Source organism: Balaenoptera physalus (assembly GCF_965194825.1).
Source record: "Balaenoptera physalus genome assembly, chromosome: 3".
Taxonomy (NCBI): Eukaryota; Metazoa; Chordata; class Mammalia; order Artiodactyla; family Balaenopteridae; genus Balaenoptera; species Balaenoptera physalus.
In genome coordinates this window covers 37,611,891-37,632,963 of record NC_138890.1, presented here as the reverse complement: position 1 = coordinate 37,632,963, position 21,073 = coordinate 37,611,891, and the positions used below count along the sequence as shown (strand labels likewise).

At 50.3% G+C, this 21,073-nt stretch overlaps 1 protein-coding gene across 1 annotated transcript in view; it reads right to left on the bottom strand.

Annotated features, from left to right (window-relative positions):
• Positions 1 to 1,198: 1,198 nt before the first annotated feature.
• The window catches only part of CCNJL (cyclin J like), a 57,669-nt gene continuing 37,794 nt past the window's right edge, over positions 1,199 to 21,073 (bottom strand). The window contains 3 exon segments of the mRNA XM_082456487.1: positions 1,199 to 4,824; positions 6,342 to 6,501; positions 8,092 to 8,394. Coding sequence (XP_082312613.1) covers positions 4,401 to 4,824; positions 6,342 to 6,501; positions 8,092 to 8,394 — 887 coding nt within the window. The 3' untranslated portion in view covers positions 1,199 to 4,400.

Below are 21,073 nucleotides of genomic sequence, written 5' to 3'. Positions count from 1 at the left end.
TCCTGCCAATGCAGGGGACACGGGTTCGTGCCCCGTTCCGGGAGGATCCCACATGCCACAGAGCAACTAGGCCCGTGCGCCACAACTACTGAGGTTGCGCGTCTGGAGCCTGTGCTCCGCGTCTGGAGCCTGTGCTCCGCGTCTGGAGCCTGTGCTCCGCAACGGGAGAGGCCGCGACAGTGAGAGGCCCACGCACGGCGATGAAGAGTGGCCCCCGCTCACCGCAACTGCAGAAAGCCCTCGCACAGAAACGAAGACCCAACACAGCCAAAAATAAATAAATAAATAAATAAATTTATAAAAAAACAAAGTTTAAAAAAAAAAACAAAAACTGAGATCTAGAACAGGGGACTGACCGGCCCTCGTCCACACAGCTAGGGAGTAGCAGAAGGTCTGACTCCAGTATATACTGCCTGCTGTGGCTCTGGTAAGGGCAGGGCCTGAAACATTGGTCTGAGCTGGGCCAGGAGATGGCTGACCACTTGAGTTCTTTCTCCTTTAAAGCTAGAGCTGGGATGGGGGGCGGTGAAGCTCTGGGGCTCATCTGGGCCCCTCCTCAAAAGGGAGAGGCCCACTCATCTACAATATTTGTCACAGAACTCACTGCTGAATAATGATGCCCCATATTCCATTCTTTCTTATCATAAACCTGAAGTGCAGCCCAGGCTGACAGCTTTCTCACCTTACAAATGAGAAGACAAGTTCAGAGTGGAGAAGAAGCTTTTCTCAAGGTCATCTAGCTAAGAGCAGACAGACTCGCACCTTCCACCTCTCGGACTAACGTTCTTGTCCATACGCTAGAAGCTGCAAGCTTCCAGCCTAAGAACCACCTTAACCTGCAGTGTGTTTTATTGGTTTTCTATTGCATTGCAATTAAAAAAAAATTTTTTTTAAATCACAAAAAATTAGATTTCCTAGCAAGTGCAGATTTCCAGTTTCTCTGAAAATCTGAAGTTGTGGCAACATAAGGCTTATATCCCTGAAAGGCTGTAATTAGCCAGAGCTGAACAGAAGCCACACCCCCTACAGGGGACACACTGGCTTCATCAGTCCCCATCACCTCACGCTGTCTCAGTCATCCAGCTGATTCACTCACTATGTTACCTGCCTGGTCCTGGTGGGCCTTTGGATTTGAGACGCCTGCCAAACGCTATGGCCTTTCTGCTGAAATTCGTCACAAATGGCTTCCCTGAGGAACAGAGAATGAGGTTAATGAGGTTGGTAAGATTCTTTCCCAGGAAGTTGGTGCCAGGGATGACCAGAGGCAGCCCAGAGGTGGGGTCCCTCCCAGGGGATGCTCTGGGGAAGCCCCAAGCCTGGTCCCAGATCTTCACCTTCACAGATGGGGCTGGGGGAACCCCTCCCACATCAGAGCGTTGGGGGCAGGCAGATGGAGCCGTAAATCACGTTAGCCTGTGGCAGCTGTGCAAAAGCTATGTTTCTGTACTCTTGTCTGCTGCTGAGCACACTCTGAGAACCCCCTCGACCCCATCAATCAGCAGCACGAATGCCTGGCCACTCTTCTGCGAACCCATATGCATTATTCTGTCATGTCTTCTTCACCAGGTGAGCAGGATGGCCAGCTGGAGCCTTGCACTTATTCAAAACTCGACTGAGGCATCTCAGGGCAGCGGGGCAGCTCCAGGCTGCCTGGGTTTGAACTGTGCCTCCTTCCTTCACCACACTGTCTTTAGGCAAAGAACTTCTCTGTGGCCCTGTTTTCTGATCTGTAAGGTACAGCTGCCTTGTAGGGTTACTAGGATGATTATAGGAAATAATATGAGCAAATTCCTTAGCAGAGTGCTTTATAAACAGCAAACGCTTAATAAACGTCAGCTGGGTGATTAGTGCCACGATCACCAGGCAGCTATATATTCTATTGGCTGCAGGTGGTTTAGGGCACAGCCATCAAACCCAGTAAACAAACTAACAAGATCATTCCAGATGATTTAACAGCTATGATGAAAACAAAAGGGGTAAGGAAAGAGACCTGGGGGATGACAGAGACCTCTTTGGAAGGTGACCTTGTGGGCTGAGGTTTTTCAACCATGGCACGGCGGTCGTTTGGGGCCAGTCCATTCTTTAGTGTGAGGGCTGTCCTGTGCATTGTAGGATGTTGAGCAACATCCCTGGCTTCTACCCACTGAATGCCAACCACGTCCCTCTCCCAATTGTGACGACCAAAAATTTGTCCAGACATTGCCAAAAGTCCCCTGGAGGGCACAAATGAGCCCTGCTGAGAATCACTGATATAAGGGATTAAGAGAGAGGAGCATTCAGATGACAGAATAGATGGCTTTGGAGAGATGGACTTTGAACCCAGAGGGTATGAGGAAGTGGAACCGTAACCCTGACCCTAATCCAGGCATTTGTGATGTTTAGCCTATTTCCTTAAACTAAATCACTCTCACTACCTCCATAATGGGTTCTGTTTTTCTGGAGAACCCCACCCGATTCAGAGCTGGGATGTCAAGCCTCACTCACTCCCGCTGCTCAGCCCATGTCCCAGGGAGGCCCAGCTCCAGCTCAGAGGGCAGGAGCCCGTCTTGCTGTCACCAAGCCCACAACCTCTTGGCACCAGTGTGGGTGCCCATCCCCAGAGGCTGACGTGGGAGAGGGAGGAAGGGCTGGCTGAGAGAAGGCCAGGAAGAGAACCCAGAGAGAGGCCACGAGCAGGTGATGTGTTTATTGCGGGACCACTTTTTTTAGGGGCTGGGCTGGCTGTGAGGTTCTACTGGGGGGGTGACGACACGGACGGACGGACCCTCCCAAGCCCCAGCCCCAGACAAGACAAACACAGTAACTTGGAATCCAAACCAGTTGCACATAAATAGAAGGAGGTTGGCAAAAGAAAAAGAGAAAACAACAAATGAATGTGCACTTTCCTATCTATGCTAGTGTGACAAAGCGGCCCCGCGCCGCCCGCGTCCAGGCGCTTCTTTACTCAGCTTCCATGCTGAGGCTCCCATCTGCTCTGAAAACCGCCTTCAGATTCGACTCCTGGCAGTCCCTCTGCCAGTCTCCTAGACTGGCAACCAAGTCAAGAGAACTAAGATGGGTTCTTCTCAAAAAAAAAACAAACCCAAAACCGCTTTCGTGGTTCTCTGCACCTCCCAGTCCTAGGGGGTGAATAATGTGACCTCTGACCCTAAACCAACCAAAAAATAAAACACGCTGAGCACAAGCCGTGAGTCAGAATAAAAACATATTGCACATGCTTCCAAGAGTCTTCCTGAGAGCCCTCTCACTGCAGAGACCCAAATACTGGCTTTTGATTCATCCTGTCACTGGCTGTCAGTCATGTAACAGACCCTGCACGCCCCCAAATCCCCAAAGCCAGTTGGCATCAGGCATACATCCCACATTATGAGCCTCTGCTCTGAGCCAAACTTGAGGCCGAGGCTGGGTTTAACCTCAAGCAGGAGATGCATGCGGTGGAAGGAGGTGAGCGGTGCTGGGTTTAAATCTTTGTCTACTTTTCAACAACCTTTCTCCTCTGGGTGGTTATTGAAGTTCTACAGGTGAACAGAGCATCCAAGACGTGGAATCTTCCGGAACCAAGAAGCCTGGAAAGTGGTTCTCCCCAACCATACGCTTTTGCAAAGGGAGCTCTGTGGTTTAGCACAGGTCTGCCCCAAGCCGGGTTAAAAACCTACAGCCCTCGCGTGGGACAGGCAGTGTGGCGATCACCATCATTTTTCTCCTAAGGACTTTTCAAGTATCACAAAATCCCTGATACAGCATGTAAACAAGACATCTTACTGAACAGAAAGCTAGGTCACTTCGGGAAGCAGCAGCATGTGAAATATCTAGAAGGCTGAAGAGGGTTTCAGGTTCCACAACAAAGCAACGAGACAGCTGCCCACTGTGCCTCGGAAGGCAGACGCTCAGGCATGAACACACACACAGGCCCCTGTGGATGGAGCCAGGGGAAGAAAAGCACCCCAGATAGCATCTACCGGGGGGCTGGAGACACATCAGGCTGCCCCCTTTTCAGTGGTGTAGCTGCCATCGGCAAAGAATAAAGGAGTCTTTGATGCTAAAACCTGGACGTGCTCGTGAACTGCTGGTCTGCATCCAGTCCCCAGTCTCCTGGCCTCTTCCCAGGTCTTTCTCGACCTGCTGGGCCCCTTTCCAGGGGGTGGCCACCGAGCCGTCCCCTTGCATCCCAGCCACACGTGGAAGACGTTTTCCAGAGCAATGCTCTTGGGTGAGGTATGTCACTGCCTGTTTTGCCCTGGGTCGGTTTTATTTAAAAAGAGCATGCACCCTCTCCGTTCAAGGGTCCTGAGGCTCTGCGGGGACAGCCTCCCAGGCGCCTCACTGGGCTGAGCTCCCTTCGTCAGCGCCCTCTTCCTCTGCCCAGATCTCCAAGGCCTCCCTGCGTGGCTAAAGGTGCCCTATCTGTCGAAACAGCCCGCAGGGAATGCATGGCTCCCGCTGAAGTAGCTGCTCCCGTAGGTGGCGGCGAGGCAGTGTCTCGGCTCAGCTGCAATGGCCATGTGCATGCTGAGGGATGCGGGCAGCGGCACGGGACACACGTCCAGGGGCTGGAGGGTGGGGTACAGGGCATGGAGGGATGAGCCGCTGCCCCCTGAGAGCAGGGTCCCCGAGTGGTGGGCCTGCAGCGAGTCCCGATAGGCCACGCACAGGTCCTGCACGGGGGTCTGGAACTGGGCCAGGGCCATCGCTGTCGGCTGGCCGAGGCCGGGGTAGGCGGGTGGCTGGAACAGCACCTGGGTGGGGGCTGGGGGCGTGCCGGGCACCATCGCCAAGGCCTGGCTCTTGACCGCGACGGCATCCTTGAGGATGTTGTCGTAAGCTCTGAAAGGAAAGGACTTGGGTGAGACTTGGGAGGTCGGAGGCTCCAGCACGAGACACCTGCCTTGCTGAGGGGGATGCCAGGAGACCCATGTGCTGTGACTGCTGCGCCTCTCCCCGCCTGGGCTCACTGCCTGAAGCACTGCCTCAGCTGTTCTCTGACTAACCTCAGGCCTCAGATCTCAGCTTGGATCTGCTTCCTACAAGAACCCTCTTCTGACCCCTCAAGACTAGCCTAGCTGTGCCCGCAGCCCCTCTGCACTGCCCCACCTTGGCGGTCAACACCGCAGGTGATAACTTCCGCTCACTACCTGGTCCCTCATGCAGAGTTCGAGCTTCGAGAGGCAGCACCCATCTGCTTTTGCTCAGCCCTGCATCCCCGCGCTGGGCACAGCGCCTGCCCTGAGGGCAGAGCTCCCGGAGCTTAGGTGGGCACAACCTCTGCCTTCAAGGCACTTCCAGCCAGCTCCATCCCCGGCTAAGCTAGCAGATTTCAAGCAGGTTGCCCCCGGGGACCTAAGTGTCTCCATCTGAAAAGGGGGATGGAACAGGTGTTTTGCCATCTCAAAAAAAAAAAAAAAAGCTTCCCGTAGTAAATCTTTTTGGGAAAACAAATCAATTAGAGGCTTCGGTAAGAAAGGAACAGGTGGAGGCTGCGGCAGGTCTGAGCAGGGAGCTACCCCAGAGGGACAGCCTTGGGGAAGAGGCAGGGCTGGTGGCTCAGTATCCAGGGGCGCCCATCCTCACTCAGGCTAGACCGTGTTCTCCGGCTTTGGGCACCTTCTAAAAGGCACAGATTCTAAAATAAGGGTTAGGGAGCAGGACTGATTCCAGAGGAATGGGACAAAGGCAGCTGCACCAGGAGGCTGAGAGGCGGCTCTTCAGGGGCCTGGCCCCGTGGTCAGTGGGGCCAGCATCCAGGAGATGCCATCAGCCGTTGGGTGGAAGAGAGACCAGGTGCAGCCAGGCGAGGGCTTTCTGTCCTCTCTGTCCTCCTCCCTGCAGTCACTACTGAGCTCTTTTGCTTCCGATATCAGTTTCAGAGTGTTCTATGATGCCTTTAAAAGCATCCTCTCTGAAACACCGAACACTTCCTCCCCAAGATTCCCAAGGACCCTTGCAAGGAGGCTGTGGCCTCTTACGTGAAGCCACTCTGGGCGTAGCTGGCTAAGAGTCAGCTTTGCGGCCATGTCTGAGAAAAGCAGCTCATAATGAGAGTGTCTCAATATAATCACCCAGAAGACTGACTGATACACTGGGTCAAAGAGCCCAGACACTCAGAAAGATGTGCACAGAGCCCTTCTTCTGCTGCACTCTTGACCTAAAAATTGCAAACCCAAAGCTACTCAAAATAGGAAGGACCAACTCCCCAAATCCCAATTCTGTCAGGAGTCACCACGGCCCACTTTCCGTGAGCCACCAGCCCACCATAAGCCTCCAGGAAATCGCCTGAAGTGGCGATTATGAGCCAGTGGAACTTCAGTATTTCCGAAACACAAAGGATCAGGAGAGGAACTTACACCAGCAGGATTTCGATGCATGTGCTGAGATGTTCCAGGGAGTAGTTTGAGATCCTCTGCAGGTCTCTGGTCCAGTAGGGAGAAAGCTGAAGGCAAATCCTAGAGGCCCCAACGCAGGCTGCGGCCACCACAGAAGGCTGGAATTTGTAGAAAATATGATCTGAAAGAGAATCACGGAGAAAGAGTCAGCATCAGAAAGCCTGGTCCTGGAGTCCTGCCTTGTGCTCCCCGGGAACTGGTAGACAAATGATTAGGTCCAAGGTTGTTCACTGCTCCCACAAACACACACACACACACACGATGAAAAATTAAAACAGCATGAATTTCCATTCTTGAATCTTAAAACACCTTGGCTCTCTCAGTCTGGGATTTCTTATGTCAGCCTAGAGCAGCAGTTTTCAAAATACCATCCCTGGCTTCCAGGGGCTGCAATGGGCTTGCTGATGGGCTACAAGCAGAACTGCCAAACACCTGTTCCTTCCTTTGGCTGTTAGGGGTGACCGACACACTGTTTCAAAGGCTTCTTTTTGAGGTTATGACTGAAGGCTACTTAGTAACAAAGCCTGGCCCTCAGTAGGCACTCACTAACAATCTGTTGAAAGAACTAACGAATGAATGAATGCCTGTAAGTGTTTGATATTCTTCACTAAAATTGGAACTTGACTTATGTTTACTGGGGAATCCTCCCCACCCCCCAGCTTTACTGATGTATAATTGACAAATAAAACCTGTACATATTTACGGTGTACAGCGTGATGTTTTGGTACATGTACACACTGGGAGATGATCTGAGAAATCTTAACGTCCTACTTTGATATCTGGCAACATGGCAAAGCTGGTACTACTTATGTGCAAAGGCAAACTGTTGAAATTCCCACAATTCTCATGAAGAACGGTTGGTTATCAGCGCATTATTATGCTGTCTTAAACTGTTTATGACTTTCAATGATTTCAACATTTGCCTGTTAAAGTATGAATTAGCCAGGGTGGTATGGTTACAGACACAGTCAGAGTCAGACTCCCCAGGTTCAAATTCCAGCAATGGCCTTGGGTAAGTTACTTCACGTCTTGAGTATCAACTAAGGAAACTGATTCGTAAAATGAGAATAGCACAAATGATTTTCATGTGAAGTCGCTGTGAGGTTCAAATGAGATAATGCATGCAGAGCACTAAAATAAGGTGCCTGGTATATAGTAAGTGCTCATTTAATGCTTGATATCACAATTGTTGATGTTGTTACTGATATTATTGATATTTGGTTTGCAGTGGGTTATCACATGGTTGTATCAACGGTATTTCTGACCTAGTGTTGTACTTAATACCTAGATCTTTAGACACTTCAAATAAAAGTCCCCAAACAGGGTGAAAGTTTACTGCTAAAGCAGATGTAAACATAATCCTCTCTCCCACCCTACCTGTATGATGATAGCTCTTCCGGAGTGACCTACTTGTGGATTTGCATTGTGCTCCAGATTAGTGTATGAAAAACTACCAGGTGATGAGTAAACAGACAGGCTACCAGCTGCCTGCATACAAGCTGCTGCTTCTCTTCTACACGTTACTGCTAACACACACATGGTCGAATCGTCGCTCCTTTTCTGCTGATCCCTGCCAAGTGGAGTGATCTGGTGATTTGGGTGGATGGGCCCCCATCAGCAAGGACTCCCTGGGGCAGGCCTCTCAGGGCCCCTGACCCCGGCCCCCCTGGGTGGGTGGGGAAGGGCGGACAGGCCCTGACATCAGCCCCACCTTGCAGGGTGACCTCTAGGAAGTAGTGGGCGTACTCCTTGAGGCACTCTTTGGTCTTGCGGGGGCAGGTGGTGGGCCAGCTGTGGCAGTGGTGGTCCTTCTGGCTGACGGAGGCCAGGAGGTAGTAGTCGAGGAAGTGGGCGGGCGTGGGCAGGCAGAGGTTCCAGCTGAAGGCCTCCAGCAGCAGCAGCTCCGTGCTCAACAGCTCCTTCTTGGTAAGGGAGAAGTTCTGGCTGCTCAGGATCCTCGTGCTGTTTATCTGCTCCAGCTTGGGGACGTGGTCTTCCCTATCCTCGAACTTACCTGAGGGAGAAGCAGAGGTTACTGGGACTTTTACAACACTTGCTGTAAAAGCCCACCTTAAAGTACCTGGACGGTGCTGGCAGGGAGGAGAGCAAGCCCAAAGGCACACATTCCAGATCTGTCACACCTGGGCTCGAATCCCCGGGCCATCACTTCCAGCTGTGCTGTGTGGTCATGGAAAGGTGTCTCACCCTCTCTGTGCCTCAGTTCTTTCACATGTAAAATGGAACTTATACATCCTAAAGCTTTTGTTAGATTCAATGGGAAACTTCACACCAAATGTTCAGACCAGCATGAGGATCACAGAAGGTGCTCAACAGCAGTTAGCAACAGCAGCAAGGGCCTGGGGAGTAAGGTGGCCCTCCCATCTGGTCCTCACTAATTCAGCCTCAGGACTGGTCAGGGGGCCATTGTCACGGTGACCTTGCAAATCTGGCCCTGTCCCTCCAGACGTGGACAAGTCCTTCAGTGGCTCCCCAGTGTCTTCAATACTGAGTTTAAACTCTGTCAATGGGTTCTTAGTTTGGATTCCCCCAGACACAGTTTGCTTGGGATGTGAGCCTAGGAAAGATCTGTAAGTAGGAGAAGACAGGAAAGGGACAAAAGCCAAAACGGCACTTGACCTTGAAGAGGCTTCTGCACCCCTATGTTCACTGCAGCATTATTCACGACAGCCAAGACAACCTAAGTGTCCCCTTTCAGACGAATGAATAAGAAAATATAGTATTTATATACAATGGGATATTATTCAGCCATAAAAGAAGGAAATCCTGCCATTTGGGACAACATGGATGGACCTTGAGGGCATTATGTTAAGTGAATAATGAGAGAGTCAGAGAAAGACAAATACTGTTATGATATCTCTTACGTGTGGAATCTTAAAAAAACAAACTCAGATACAGAGAGCAGATTGGTGGTTGCCAGAGGTGGGGGGTGAGGGATGTGAAGACGGTCAGAAGGGACAAACGTCCAGTTATAAGATAAATTGGTCCTGGGGATGCAACGTCGGGCATACTGACTATACTTAACCATGTTGCATATTTGAAAGTTGCTAAAAGAGTAGATCTTAAAAGTTCTCATTGCAAGAAAAAAAAGTCTAACTATGTGAGATTATGGATGTTAACTTATTGTGGTGATCATTTCACAATATATGCATATATCAAACCACTGTACGCCTTAAACTAATGCAGTCTGCCAACTGTATCTCAATAAAACTGGAAAACAAAAAATGTGGCGTCATGTGACTTCCAAAGCGAGGCTTTAAGAGGCCTTGCATCTTCTGCCTTTGTCCCGCCTGGAGTGCCATTCCCAGACCTCTGTGCAAGGAAGCAAGTCTAGCCTATTGGAGGTGAAGAGGCCGCAAGGAGGAGAACCAAGATGCCCAGGCAACAGCCCAGCCAGCACCGACTCTCACACACGTGAATGAGGCCACCCTGGACCTTCCAGGCCAGTGGATCCTCCAGCAACTGTATGAAGGAGTCCAGGTAATACCAGCACAGGAACCACCAAGCGACCCCCATCGTTGTTGTTTTAAATCACTTAGTTTTGGGGTGATTTGTTTTGCAGGAACAGACAACTGGAATACAGTCATATCAATGCACAGTGGCAAAAAGATGCGAAACCCCGCAGACAGACATGTCACACAGCCTGGGAAGTACTGAAGGAACAATGACCTCATACTGGAAGGTCCTGGAAATAATCTGCAGGAAATAAATCCGCATGAAGCTAGATACAAACACACAGAAATAAAACACAAGCCTGGGGTTATCCCACTCAAGGGTCAAGGGAACCGAGGATTTCCACAGCAATGTCCCCCTGGCAGTCATCAGTTGTGGAGGGCCCTAGTGGCGGCCTCTGCTGTGGAGGGCTCCGCAGGCAGGGGGCGTGCAGCCCCCACACCCTCACTCGGGGGAACCACGCACACCTGGCTGTAGCCTCGGCCACGGAAGTTCTCTGCAGGCACCATGCCCTCCTTGCCTACGAGCCTTCGTCTGCACAGCCCCTCTGCCCAGAGCACCCTTCCCCATCCCCTCTTCACTCCGCCAAGCTCACCCGGTCCTTCACCTCAAAGCCACTGCCCTCTGGAAACCTTCCCTGACCATGGTCCCCACGTGCTGCCCGATGCCCACATCGGATGGTGGCAGCCTTGGTCTGGTCGCCTTGGCCTCCAAGCCTAACCTCACTGGGTGCAGGACAGCTGCGGGAGCAGGTGTCGGAAGAGGCAGTGGGCGACCAAGCTGAGCTCCAAGCACACATCTGTGCCGATGAAGGGAACAGCCAACAAATCATCCACACACCTGGGCTCAACTGCCAGCGCCCCCGACCCAGTTCTCAGCAGACGCTCAGGCTCGCTGAGAGATAAGGGCGTTAACCACTTCAGGCCGGCGGCCCTGCAGCAGATACAAGACATTCCTCACTAAGGCCTCAAAAGACATCACGAGAAATGAAACACTGACTCTGGGAGGCCTGCATCCTTCTTCTCGGGGAGCCAGGCAACAGTCCACTGGGTGGGCAGAGGTGGTGACGTGAAGCTCTGGTGCTTGCCACGGGGGAGCAGAGACGATGCTGACCGGTCCCGAAGCGGCTTGCAGCAAAGCAACCCAGCCTCATCTCCTTCCCGAGCCCCACCCACGGCCCCGCCGGCAGAGCACACACCTTACTCCCTTGCCTTGTACCAGGGCAACTCAGGCAGGAAAAGGTGAGGACAGTGCTGCCCCTTCCCCAAGGGGAAGAGGCTCTTGAACGCCGAAGTCCCGGGTAGGGGGGACCCTGCTGCCTTCCGCAGCCTCAGGGCCCCTCGCCCTCCCCAAGCACTGGGTCCAGCCACACTTGGAATCTGGCCCCTCCTCCAGCGGGCGTGCTCATCCCCTCACCCCCTTATCATGTGTCCTCCAGAGCTCAGTTCAGAGGCCGCTCGGTGCCATCAACGCACTTCTCACACTCAGATTGTTTCATCTCAAATAGGAGTATCAGTGGCCAGCACCTGACCATGAATAGGTCACTAACAAGTGTGAGCCCCAGAAGGATGGGAACCATGTCCCACGTATTCGAAGGTGTGCCCCGAGGTGTAAGCATAGTCCCCGGCACACAGTAGATGCCCAATGCCTATCTGTTGAGAGAATGAATGGTTCTCTCTGGATAGCTGAATTGTAGGCCATCTGAATTGTTCTCTGATGCTCTCTGATTATCTGTAACGGCTATTTTTTTCTCCAACAATTCACTTGTTCTTTATGCAAATTAAAAAGAAAGAAAACAATATTTTTCTTGCAAAATTGTCAAGGTTTCCCTGAACCTTGGGCTGACCTGAGCCAATGCTGTTGGCAGGCACTCAATAGCTAGAGCTCTTTTCTTCCCAGAGCAGAGGGTGGCATGGTGAAGGTCACGGCTCTGGCAGAAACCTTTGCATCTGGTACCTTTAAAATGGAGAGATCTGGTGTCAGCACCTTAACCAAGCGATCAAATGTAGCATCGCTATTGCATCGTGCCAGCGGTGGCACCAAGACCCTTCCACGGTCTTGCTGGCAGCCAGCAATCTATTCCGACGGGCACATGTGCTCAATCAGATTAATTTCTCCCTGCCCTCAGTGCTTTTCAAACCTTTCAGAGTTCTGCCTTTTCCCCAGCCACCAGGCCCTAAAAGGATCACCCGCAGATGGAAGGGGCCATGGATTACTGAGGAATCTGATTCACCTGCTCCCTCGGCTCCCCACACTGGGGAGGCTACCTGGGGACCCACCGCACTGCAGAGCAGGGCAGAGCTGGGTCTGAATCCTCGACAAGTTGACCCTGGCCCTAAAAGCACTGAACTCCACAGGCTGTTCATTTCTTCTCTAGGAATCCGCCCCACACGGAGAAAGCATGGCTATGCAGGATGCAGAGTGCTGTAAGAAGTACCCAGCACACAGAAATGGACAGAGCTCCCATGCTGGGCCGGGCACCAGGCTCTGTGCTGGACACACACCAGATCCTCCCAGGCAGGTTCTGTTCGGAGCCCCAGAGGCTCAGAGAAAAAGCTCACGCAAGCACTCAGCTCCACACCTAGGAGTGACCTCGCAGCCCCTGCTCTTAGCGAACAACACATTTCACAGCCAGCAAAGATTTTATGAGTTTCCTGGTGTTGCACGTGCCGGGCAGACGTTTCCTCCCCTCCTCCCATGACCGTGAGCCGGGCAGCCCTTTGTCCCCAGCCCGCCACCACCGAGCACCGCCACTCAGCTGCTTGCTCCTTATTGACAAATGGCACAGACAACAGGTGCCTGGGAGTCTCTAGGCAGGTCCCCCGGGAGGGGCGGGGGACAGAAGTCCGAGTCTTTCCAAGTCAGACAAGAGCCACAGACTGTCTTCAACTTGTTTGATGTACTTTTTATTTGGAAAAGTTTCAAATCCACAGGAAAGAAGAAAGAACTGAACAATGAACCCAGATGACCCTTCCCCAGATTCACCAACAGCTGACACGGAGCCACACAATTGCCGTGTGTGTGTGTGTGTGTGTGTGTGTTTGTGTGTGTGTGTGTGGTATATAAATATTGGTTTTGCTGGACCATTTTTTAATTAAGTTACAGGCATGACATGCCACCCCTGGATATTTCAGCATCCATCCCTGAGGTCATTTTCCTACCTAATTGCAAGAACATCAATCAGCATTAATGTAGTTAACATTTTCTAACATTCAATCCATATTTGACTTTCCCCAGGGGTCCCAAAAGTGCCTTTATAACCTCTGTTTTTTTGAACCAGATCCAAAAGGCTACACATGGTGTCTGTTACATCTCTTTGGTCCCATTCTTTGTTTGTTTTTCATGACATGGACTCTTCGGATGAATCCAGGCCAGCTGTACAATGTCCCGTATTCTGGCTTCCCTGATTGTTTCCTCATGATCAAACGGTTTGAGCAAGAAAACTACAGAGGTGACGTTTTGTCCCTCTTAACAGATCACATCAGGAATTATACAACATCAATTTGTCCCAGCAGTAGCGATGTTACATTTGATCGCTTGGTTAAGGTGCTGACGCCAGATCTCTCCATTTTAAAGGTACCATTCTCCTGTGAAATTAATAAGTCATCTGTGAGGTGACACCTCAAGAATAAGTGAATATCCTGTTTCCCAACAGCCTTTAACTCAGTGGTTTGGCATCCACGGAGGACCCTTTCCTGAATAAATTATTACATTGGGGTTGAAAAAAAGAATTTTTAACAATTCTACCGTTTCATCTACATTTTTCTTTTTGGATATTCACACTGTCCCAAATTTGAACAGTGGGAGCACTGTCGACATACTAAGTTTAAAAAAAAAAAAATCCTAAGCCTATCAAAGCACTCACCCTGAATCTGGGAGGCCAGCCACATGCACGTGAGCCCGTAGTGTTGGTGGCACTGGTGAAACATCCAAACAACGCCTCTGAGGATGCTCTGCACACCAGCTGACTGATCGCTCCCACACGCCCAGGGGCTGCTGCACAGACAGCCTGAGCCACACTTGGCAGGTCACAGAGTTAGTTAGTGGACTGATGACCGTGAGGCCACCAAGTGACCTAAACTCTTAACCGCAGACTAGGCCACGGTGGCCAGACACCATAAGCCAGCAAGCCTCAGGAGTGACACTCACACACTGGCTTTTTTTTTTTTTTCCTCTCTCTTTTTTTAAATGGCATTTAAAGAAATTATAGTAAAATGCACATAACAGAAAATGTACCATTTTAACCGTTTTTAACTGTACTGTTCAGGAGCATTAAGTACATTCACACTATTGTGTAACCAATCTCCAGAACTCTTTTCATCTTGCAAAACTTAAACTCTATACCCATTAAACAACTTCCTGTTTCCCTCCACCAACCCCTGATAACCACCTTTCTACTTTCTGTCTCTGTGAATTGACTAAAGACTGGCTCTTTCTTCTTCTACCTACTGTCCTGACAATCAAGCCTTAAAACAGACCAAACAGATTCCTGACTTTTCTGAAGTAGGGTCAAGAGAAGCAATATTTTTAGTTGCTTAAAAAACAAAACAAAACAAAACAAAAACCAAACTCTTTATTTTGGAAAAACTTTTAAATACAAAAAAAATAGAGAAAATGTTATAATGAACCCCCATGAATGCATTATGCAGCTCTAAGGCTCATCCACATTTACACTGCCTTTAGAAAAATTCTTAAACAGAAACATAAACAGCACAGAATGGGAGTCTGTAAAAAGCCAGTGTTGCCCGTTTCTCAAGCCCAGGCCCAGCGCGGCCCACTCTCTACTAGACAGGTCCCAGTTAATCCCCCCAACAGTCCCTCATGCCTGGCAAGATGCCCATTTACAGACTCATTCAGGATTACCTGCTGCCCATTCAGGAGCTAAACCTAGGCTCAGACATGAGGCCAAAGTTCCCAGGCTAAAGAGAACCAGGTTTTAATGCAATAGCTATTAAAACTATTCTTCTTCGCTAAAGAAGTACAATGCCTTTAAAAACAGTCAAAGCTGCTCTTTCTGAAGAAAGGCCTCTCTCCTATTTGAAGTCCTCCCCCCGCCCTTCATCTGAGAACGAGAAACAAAATTTGATGAGGAATTGAGACCCCATGGCTACCCTCCCCCTTCCCGCAGCTCCCTGCCCTACTCTGTACGCTGCTGATGATAAAGGGAAGGGAGGGAGGCAGGTCAGAGCGTAAAGAGCCGCCCCAATGGCTGCCTGGCCCTCCAGGTGGACCTGACATCTTCTGAGCTGACTGTAGAAAAGAGCTGGGAGGTACAGGAGCTGAGGACCCAAGAGGAAAGAGAAAGCCCTGGGGGAAAGGGCTTTTCACCAGTACTTGGGAGAGAAAGCACTGGGCCCTGTAGTCCCCAGGCTGGGCCAGGCTGAGTGGAGACCTTTCTGATACTAATTCTTCCTTCTTCAGATTCTTCCTTCATCGAAGGGGAGAGCAGTGGCCATTAGGTGGGGCAGAACCGGCCAGCTTTATTTACAGCTAGTCCTGAGGATATTTAATGAAGGCTGAGCATCCCGTTACCAGGGACAACCCGGATTCTGGGGGAGGTCCTGACTGGAAACAGGCAAGAATGCTCCCCTTTTCCCTCCAAGGACTTTGAGTTCAGGCTCAAGTGCTAGTTCTCCATCCTTCCTGCTGTTATGACCTGCATGACTTTGGGCAATCACCTGGAAACCCACACCCCAAAGGGTGGTTGGGAGGGCTCAAGGAGATAGTAGGTATGTGACTGGCACAGGACCCAGGGCATAGGAAGCGCTCCATAAATGGTAGCAGATGCTGCTATTATTTACTGAACATTGTTAGTTATTCCTTGCACGCCAGACCTGTGATCTTTCTTCTGAAGCCCTATTAGTTGGGTAGAGATGAACTAGAGTTGGCAGCCGATGCTACAGACATTTTCTTACAGGCTCTGAAAAAGGGGTGGAAATAAGTCCAACCAAAGGCTCCCCCAGCTCCACCAATTCCACTGGCTGGGCTGTGAGAGACCCCCAGAGAGGACGCTAGAGTGGCCCCAGCTTCCTTCCCCTGGATTGTGACCTTGAATTCCACCCTCCTGCTGGTGGTTCCAAGGTTCACAGAGAGGGAGGCCAAGGGAAGAGTGGGGTCCAAGGCCTTTTCCGGATGGGTCTTCCCCACAGGGGTGGGACTTTCCCAGGTGTCCCAGCTGGTTAGCAAGAAGCAGGGAATCCACACACTAGGATGTGAGCCCCGGAGGGCAGGGAGTTTCACACTTGGTTCCCCTCTGCATCTCAGGCTCCATGCACAGCACAGCAGGCATCAAGCAATGCAGGTAGTCCCGAGGGAGGGGCAGCCTCCATGGACCACGCTTGTTATGCCCTTGACAAGTGAACTCAGTGCATTCTGGGAACAACCCCAGGGGCTGGGAGTGTTTTCCACATGGAATCAGAAGCTCAGAAAGGTTAAGTGAGTTGCCCCAGTCACCCAGCTGTGAAGGGCAAGAGCAAAATGAAAAGTCTGGCTGGCTACTTATTCCATGAGGATGGGGACCACATCTGTCTTGTAGAACATTATAGATCCTCTTCACCTAGCATAGCAGCCAGCACAAATTCAATACTTAATAGGTTTTTTTAAACGAATACATAAATGGCTCCAAAGTCCAGAGCTTTCTATACCACAAGCAGGAAATCTCAGATACAATCACGAAGATCCCTGCAATTCCAGAAAGTCTCCATAGTGAGTTTATCTACCTGGGCGCAGGAATTCCCATGGATGTGAGTGTCAGGTCAGCTGCAGCCTCCCCATCTAACCACCATGTTCTCTACAAATACTCATCTTCATCAATCCTCCTACTTATTCCAGAGCCTTTCCACTAAAGATCTGTATGATCAACAAGACTCAGTTTTTATTTCCAATGGCAGAACTGAAGTTGAAGAGTAAATCTCCAACAGGGATACTTTCTGTAATAAAGAACAGCCTCTCCTAGAGGGTGTGGAGAACAGGGAACCCTCCTACACTGTTGGTGGGAATGTAAGTTGGTGCAGCCACTGTGGAGAACAATACGGAGGTTCCTCAGAAAACTAAAAACAGAGCTACCATATGACCCAGCAATCCCACTCCTGGGCATATATCCTGAGAAAAACATGGTCCAAAAGGATACATGCACCTCAATGTTCATTGCAGCACTGTTTACAATAGCCAGGACATGGAAGCAACAGAAATGTCCATCGACAGATGAATGGATAAAGAAGATATAGTACATATACACAATGGAATATTACTCAGCCATTAAAAAGACTGAAATAATGCCATTTGCAGCAACATGGATGCAACTAGAGATTATCATACTAAGTGAAGTAAGTCAGAAAGAGAAAGACAAATACCATATGATATCACTTATATGTGGAATCTAAAATAAGACACAAATGAACTTATCTATGAAACAGAAACAGAATCACTAACACAGAGAACAGACTGGTGATTGCCAAGGGAGACTGGCGGGGGAGGGATGGAGTGGGAAGTGGGGTTAGCAGATATAAGCTTTTATATATAGAATGGATAAACAACAAAGTCCTACAGTATAGCACAGAGAACTATATTCAATATCCTGTGATAAACCATAACGGAAAAGAAAATATTAAAAAAAGAATGTATATATATATATATATATATATATATATATATATATATATATATATATATATGTATAACTGATTCATTTCGTTGTAAAGCAGTAATTAACACAACACTGTAAATCAACACTACTTCAATTTTTAAAAATTTAAAAAAAAAAAGCTCTTTGGATTTTTGTAGTTATTGAGGCCAGAAGGTTGCTTCCTACTCGTCCCCAAAGGGGCATGCTCATATGTCCAGCAGACAAGTGTCTTTCCGAGGAACCAGGGGAGACAGATTTTGAGCAATCTGATGGAGAAGCCAGGAAACTACTCCGAGGACGGCACCCTCCGAAAGGCTGTCTGACTTTGCGATGCAGCACGAAGAGGCAGAGCAAGCATGGTGCCGAGGGTCACCCTGGGCTCTCCAGAGGCTCAGCCACTCACCGGCTGTGTGGTCTGGGGCGAGTCTCAACCTCTGGGGCCGGTGCAATGGGAGGAACAGAAGGAGACAGAATGGTGGTGAGGATGACACAAGGGCTCGGTGTGCTCAGAACAGGGCCCAGCACTCAACAAACACTGGAACGTGCGCCGCTTTATAAACCTCTGCTCGCTTCACGACCAAGCGTGCAGTCACAGTCACAGGTGCAATAACAGCTTAATCTGTGAACAGGATTTGAGGTGGGAGAGAGAGAAAGCCAGGGACAGAGCAAGAAAACCCTCCGGCTATAAGACAGTGCTTCGGTGGTGGTTTTCAGGGAAGGGAGGAAGCTGTGAAGACCATAGCGGGTGGGAAGCGGGGAGCATGTGTCTCCCCCATGCTATCCTGCTGCACACATGCTGCGTCCAAGAGCTCCAGCCCCTCCAGAGACCTGGAGGTTAGGAAACGTCCTGCAGAAACAAGCCTGTAATCTCAGCCAGACTTGGGTGTCAGGGAGACCCGGCATAAAGGTGAAGCTCGGCTACCTTCCCTGGTTGAGCTCCCTTCCTTCCTCAGGACACAAAGAAAGGTCCTTAAGGAATGTCTACGGTCCCTGTCACTGAAGATTCCTTCCACACACACGTACCCACTGTGTGCTGAGCCTGGGAGATGGTGGGGCCCAAGACAGATCAAGTCCCCGTCCTCACCCTGCCTTACTGAGTCTCCCTCCTTCCCCTCCTCACAGCAAGGCTGCATCTCCAATCTCCGGCACAGAGCAGAGCTCGATAAATACTGAACGCACGAATGAATGAAAACACATTTCTGACAGGCTGACTCAGTTCCTGAGTCCAACTCTGGACCGGAGGTGAGGTTGCAGGTGGTTGCTTTCTCCAGGAGGAAACTGTAAAAACGTCTCCGAGGTCAGAGATGGCATTCGGCCAGCTGGGTCAGACACTGGCTTCCCTTCTGGCTGCGAGGACTTCCCCATCTCAGGATGGAGCAACTGGTGGGATGACTTCACACGGTGGCCCCAGCAAAGCCCAGGCTCCTTTGTGCTCCTCTTTACAAGGGACCCAAATAATATCATTGACTGTAAAAGCAGGGGCCATGGGATGTGGCCCCTTGTCACGTACACGGCTGGCATCTGGGGCCTGGGTTACATTACAGAGTTCTCCCCTGTAATGAGGGTCACTGCTTTGCAGAATGCCCACTCCCGGCCCACCAGGGGCTGCCCTGGACTGGGCCTGACCAGGCTGCCGGCTGCAGGAAGAGCTGAGAGAGAGCTCTTCTAGGCTGCGGTGCTGAAGGCATGGATGGAGGGGTCCTGGATCCTTTGTTGTTCCAACCTCTCTGCTTGGAGAAGGGAGGAGAAAGAGGAAGAGGAGAAGGGGGAAGGGGAGGGGGGAAGGAGAGGGGGGAAGGGGAGGGGGGAGGGAAGGGGGAGAAGGGGGAGGGGAGGGGAGGGGAGGGAAGGGGGAGGGGGAGGGGGAGGGGAGGAGCACAGCAATCTTGGCCCCCTCTCTCAAGGTTAGAAGGGGAGCCACTTCCAGACGTGAAACACTGGTACTTAGGGCCGAAGTTTTCATCCAGGTCAGCTAAAACGCGCTCTGCAGCCTCGGAAAGCAGAGGAGCCAGGCATCTCCCAGAAACCTCTCTGTTTGCTTGTTTGAGTCTTCTTGCTACAGCCAAGGAAGAAAGCGATCTGGGACCTCCCTGGTGGCACAGCGGTTAAGAATCTGCCTGCCAATGCAGGGGACACGGGTTTGAGCCCTGGTCCGGGAAGATCCCACATGCCACGGAGCAGCTAAGCCCGTGCGCCACAGCTACTGAGCCTGCACTCTAGAGCCCGCGAGACACAACTACTGAAGCCCGCACGCCTAGAGCCCGTGCTCCACAACAAGAGAAGCCACTGCAATGAGAAGCCCGCGCACCACAACAAAGAGTAGCACCCGCTCGCTGCAACTAGAGAAAAGCCTGTGCACAGCAACGAAGACCCAATGCAGCCAAAATTAAATTAAAAATTAAATAAATAAATTTATAAAAATAAATAAATAATAATAAATAAATAATAAATAAATAAAAGAAAGTGATCTGCTGTGGGACAAATGCTGCTGTTGTGTAGCAGCTGAGAGCAAGGACTCGGGGGCAGGGTTGGGGGGTGGTGATGGCCACCTGGGTCCCCATCCTAGCTGTGTGCCCACGGGCAAGTTACCCAAGTACTGGGCCTCGGTTTCATCCTCTGTCAACTGAGGAAAATAACAGTGCCTACTTCACAGGATTGTTCTGAGGATTAAATGAGCAAACCCACACAAAGAATTCAAAACACTGCCTGGCATAGAAACAATAAATATTAACCGTTCCATGATCACTGAGGCCAGGATCTGCCCTCCACCCCCAAATTCTGATTATAGAAAAAAATGCAGTGAGTTTGCAAGTAGTTTTTATTTTATTCTTTATATTTTTTAATATTTTCTAATTTTCCACAAGGAACAAATACCACTCTCCTGCTGAGGAAAAGCAGTTTCAACTTCTCAGAAGACAAGATGCCACTGATGGGCCCCTAGAAGCCAGAACCGGCAAAGTAACTGCCAGAGAAGGTTTCTGAATGTGGATTTGCCCTAGGCCAAGACTAGGACATAGGGAAAGGCAAGGCATGCTCCTTGAAGACCATCTTGAAAATCCACTCCTAACATGAAAATAATCTCATCTCACCACCCAGAGAGGGGACAGGCTGGTGTATTTCCTTTGGGCCTGGAAGGGGCTTTTGTTTTTGTTTTGAGGACAGTGATCTTTATTTATTTTTTTTAATTTTTAAAAAATAAATTTATTTATTTTATTTATTTATTTTACTTATTTATTTTTGGCTGTGTTGGGTCTTCATTGCTGCGCATGGGCTTTCTCTAGCTGCGGCAAGCGGGGGCTACTCTTCGTTGCGGTGTGCGAGTTTCTCATTGCGGTGGCTTCTCTTGTTGTGGAGCACGGGCTCTAGGCACGCGGGCTTCAGTAGTTGTGGCTCGCGAGCTCTAGAGTGCAGGCTCACTAGTTGTGGCTCATGGGCTTAGTTGCTCCACGGCATGTGGTATCTTCCTGGACCAGGGCTCGAACCCGTGTCCCCTACATTAGCAGGCAGACTCTTTACCACTGCGCCACCATATAGCTGATTTACAATGTTGTGTTAGTTTCAGGTGTACAGCAAAGTGAATCAGTTATACATATACACA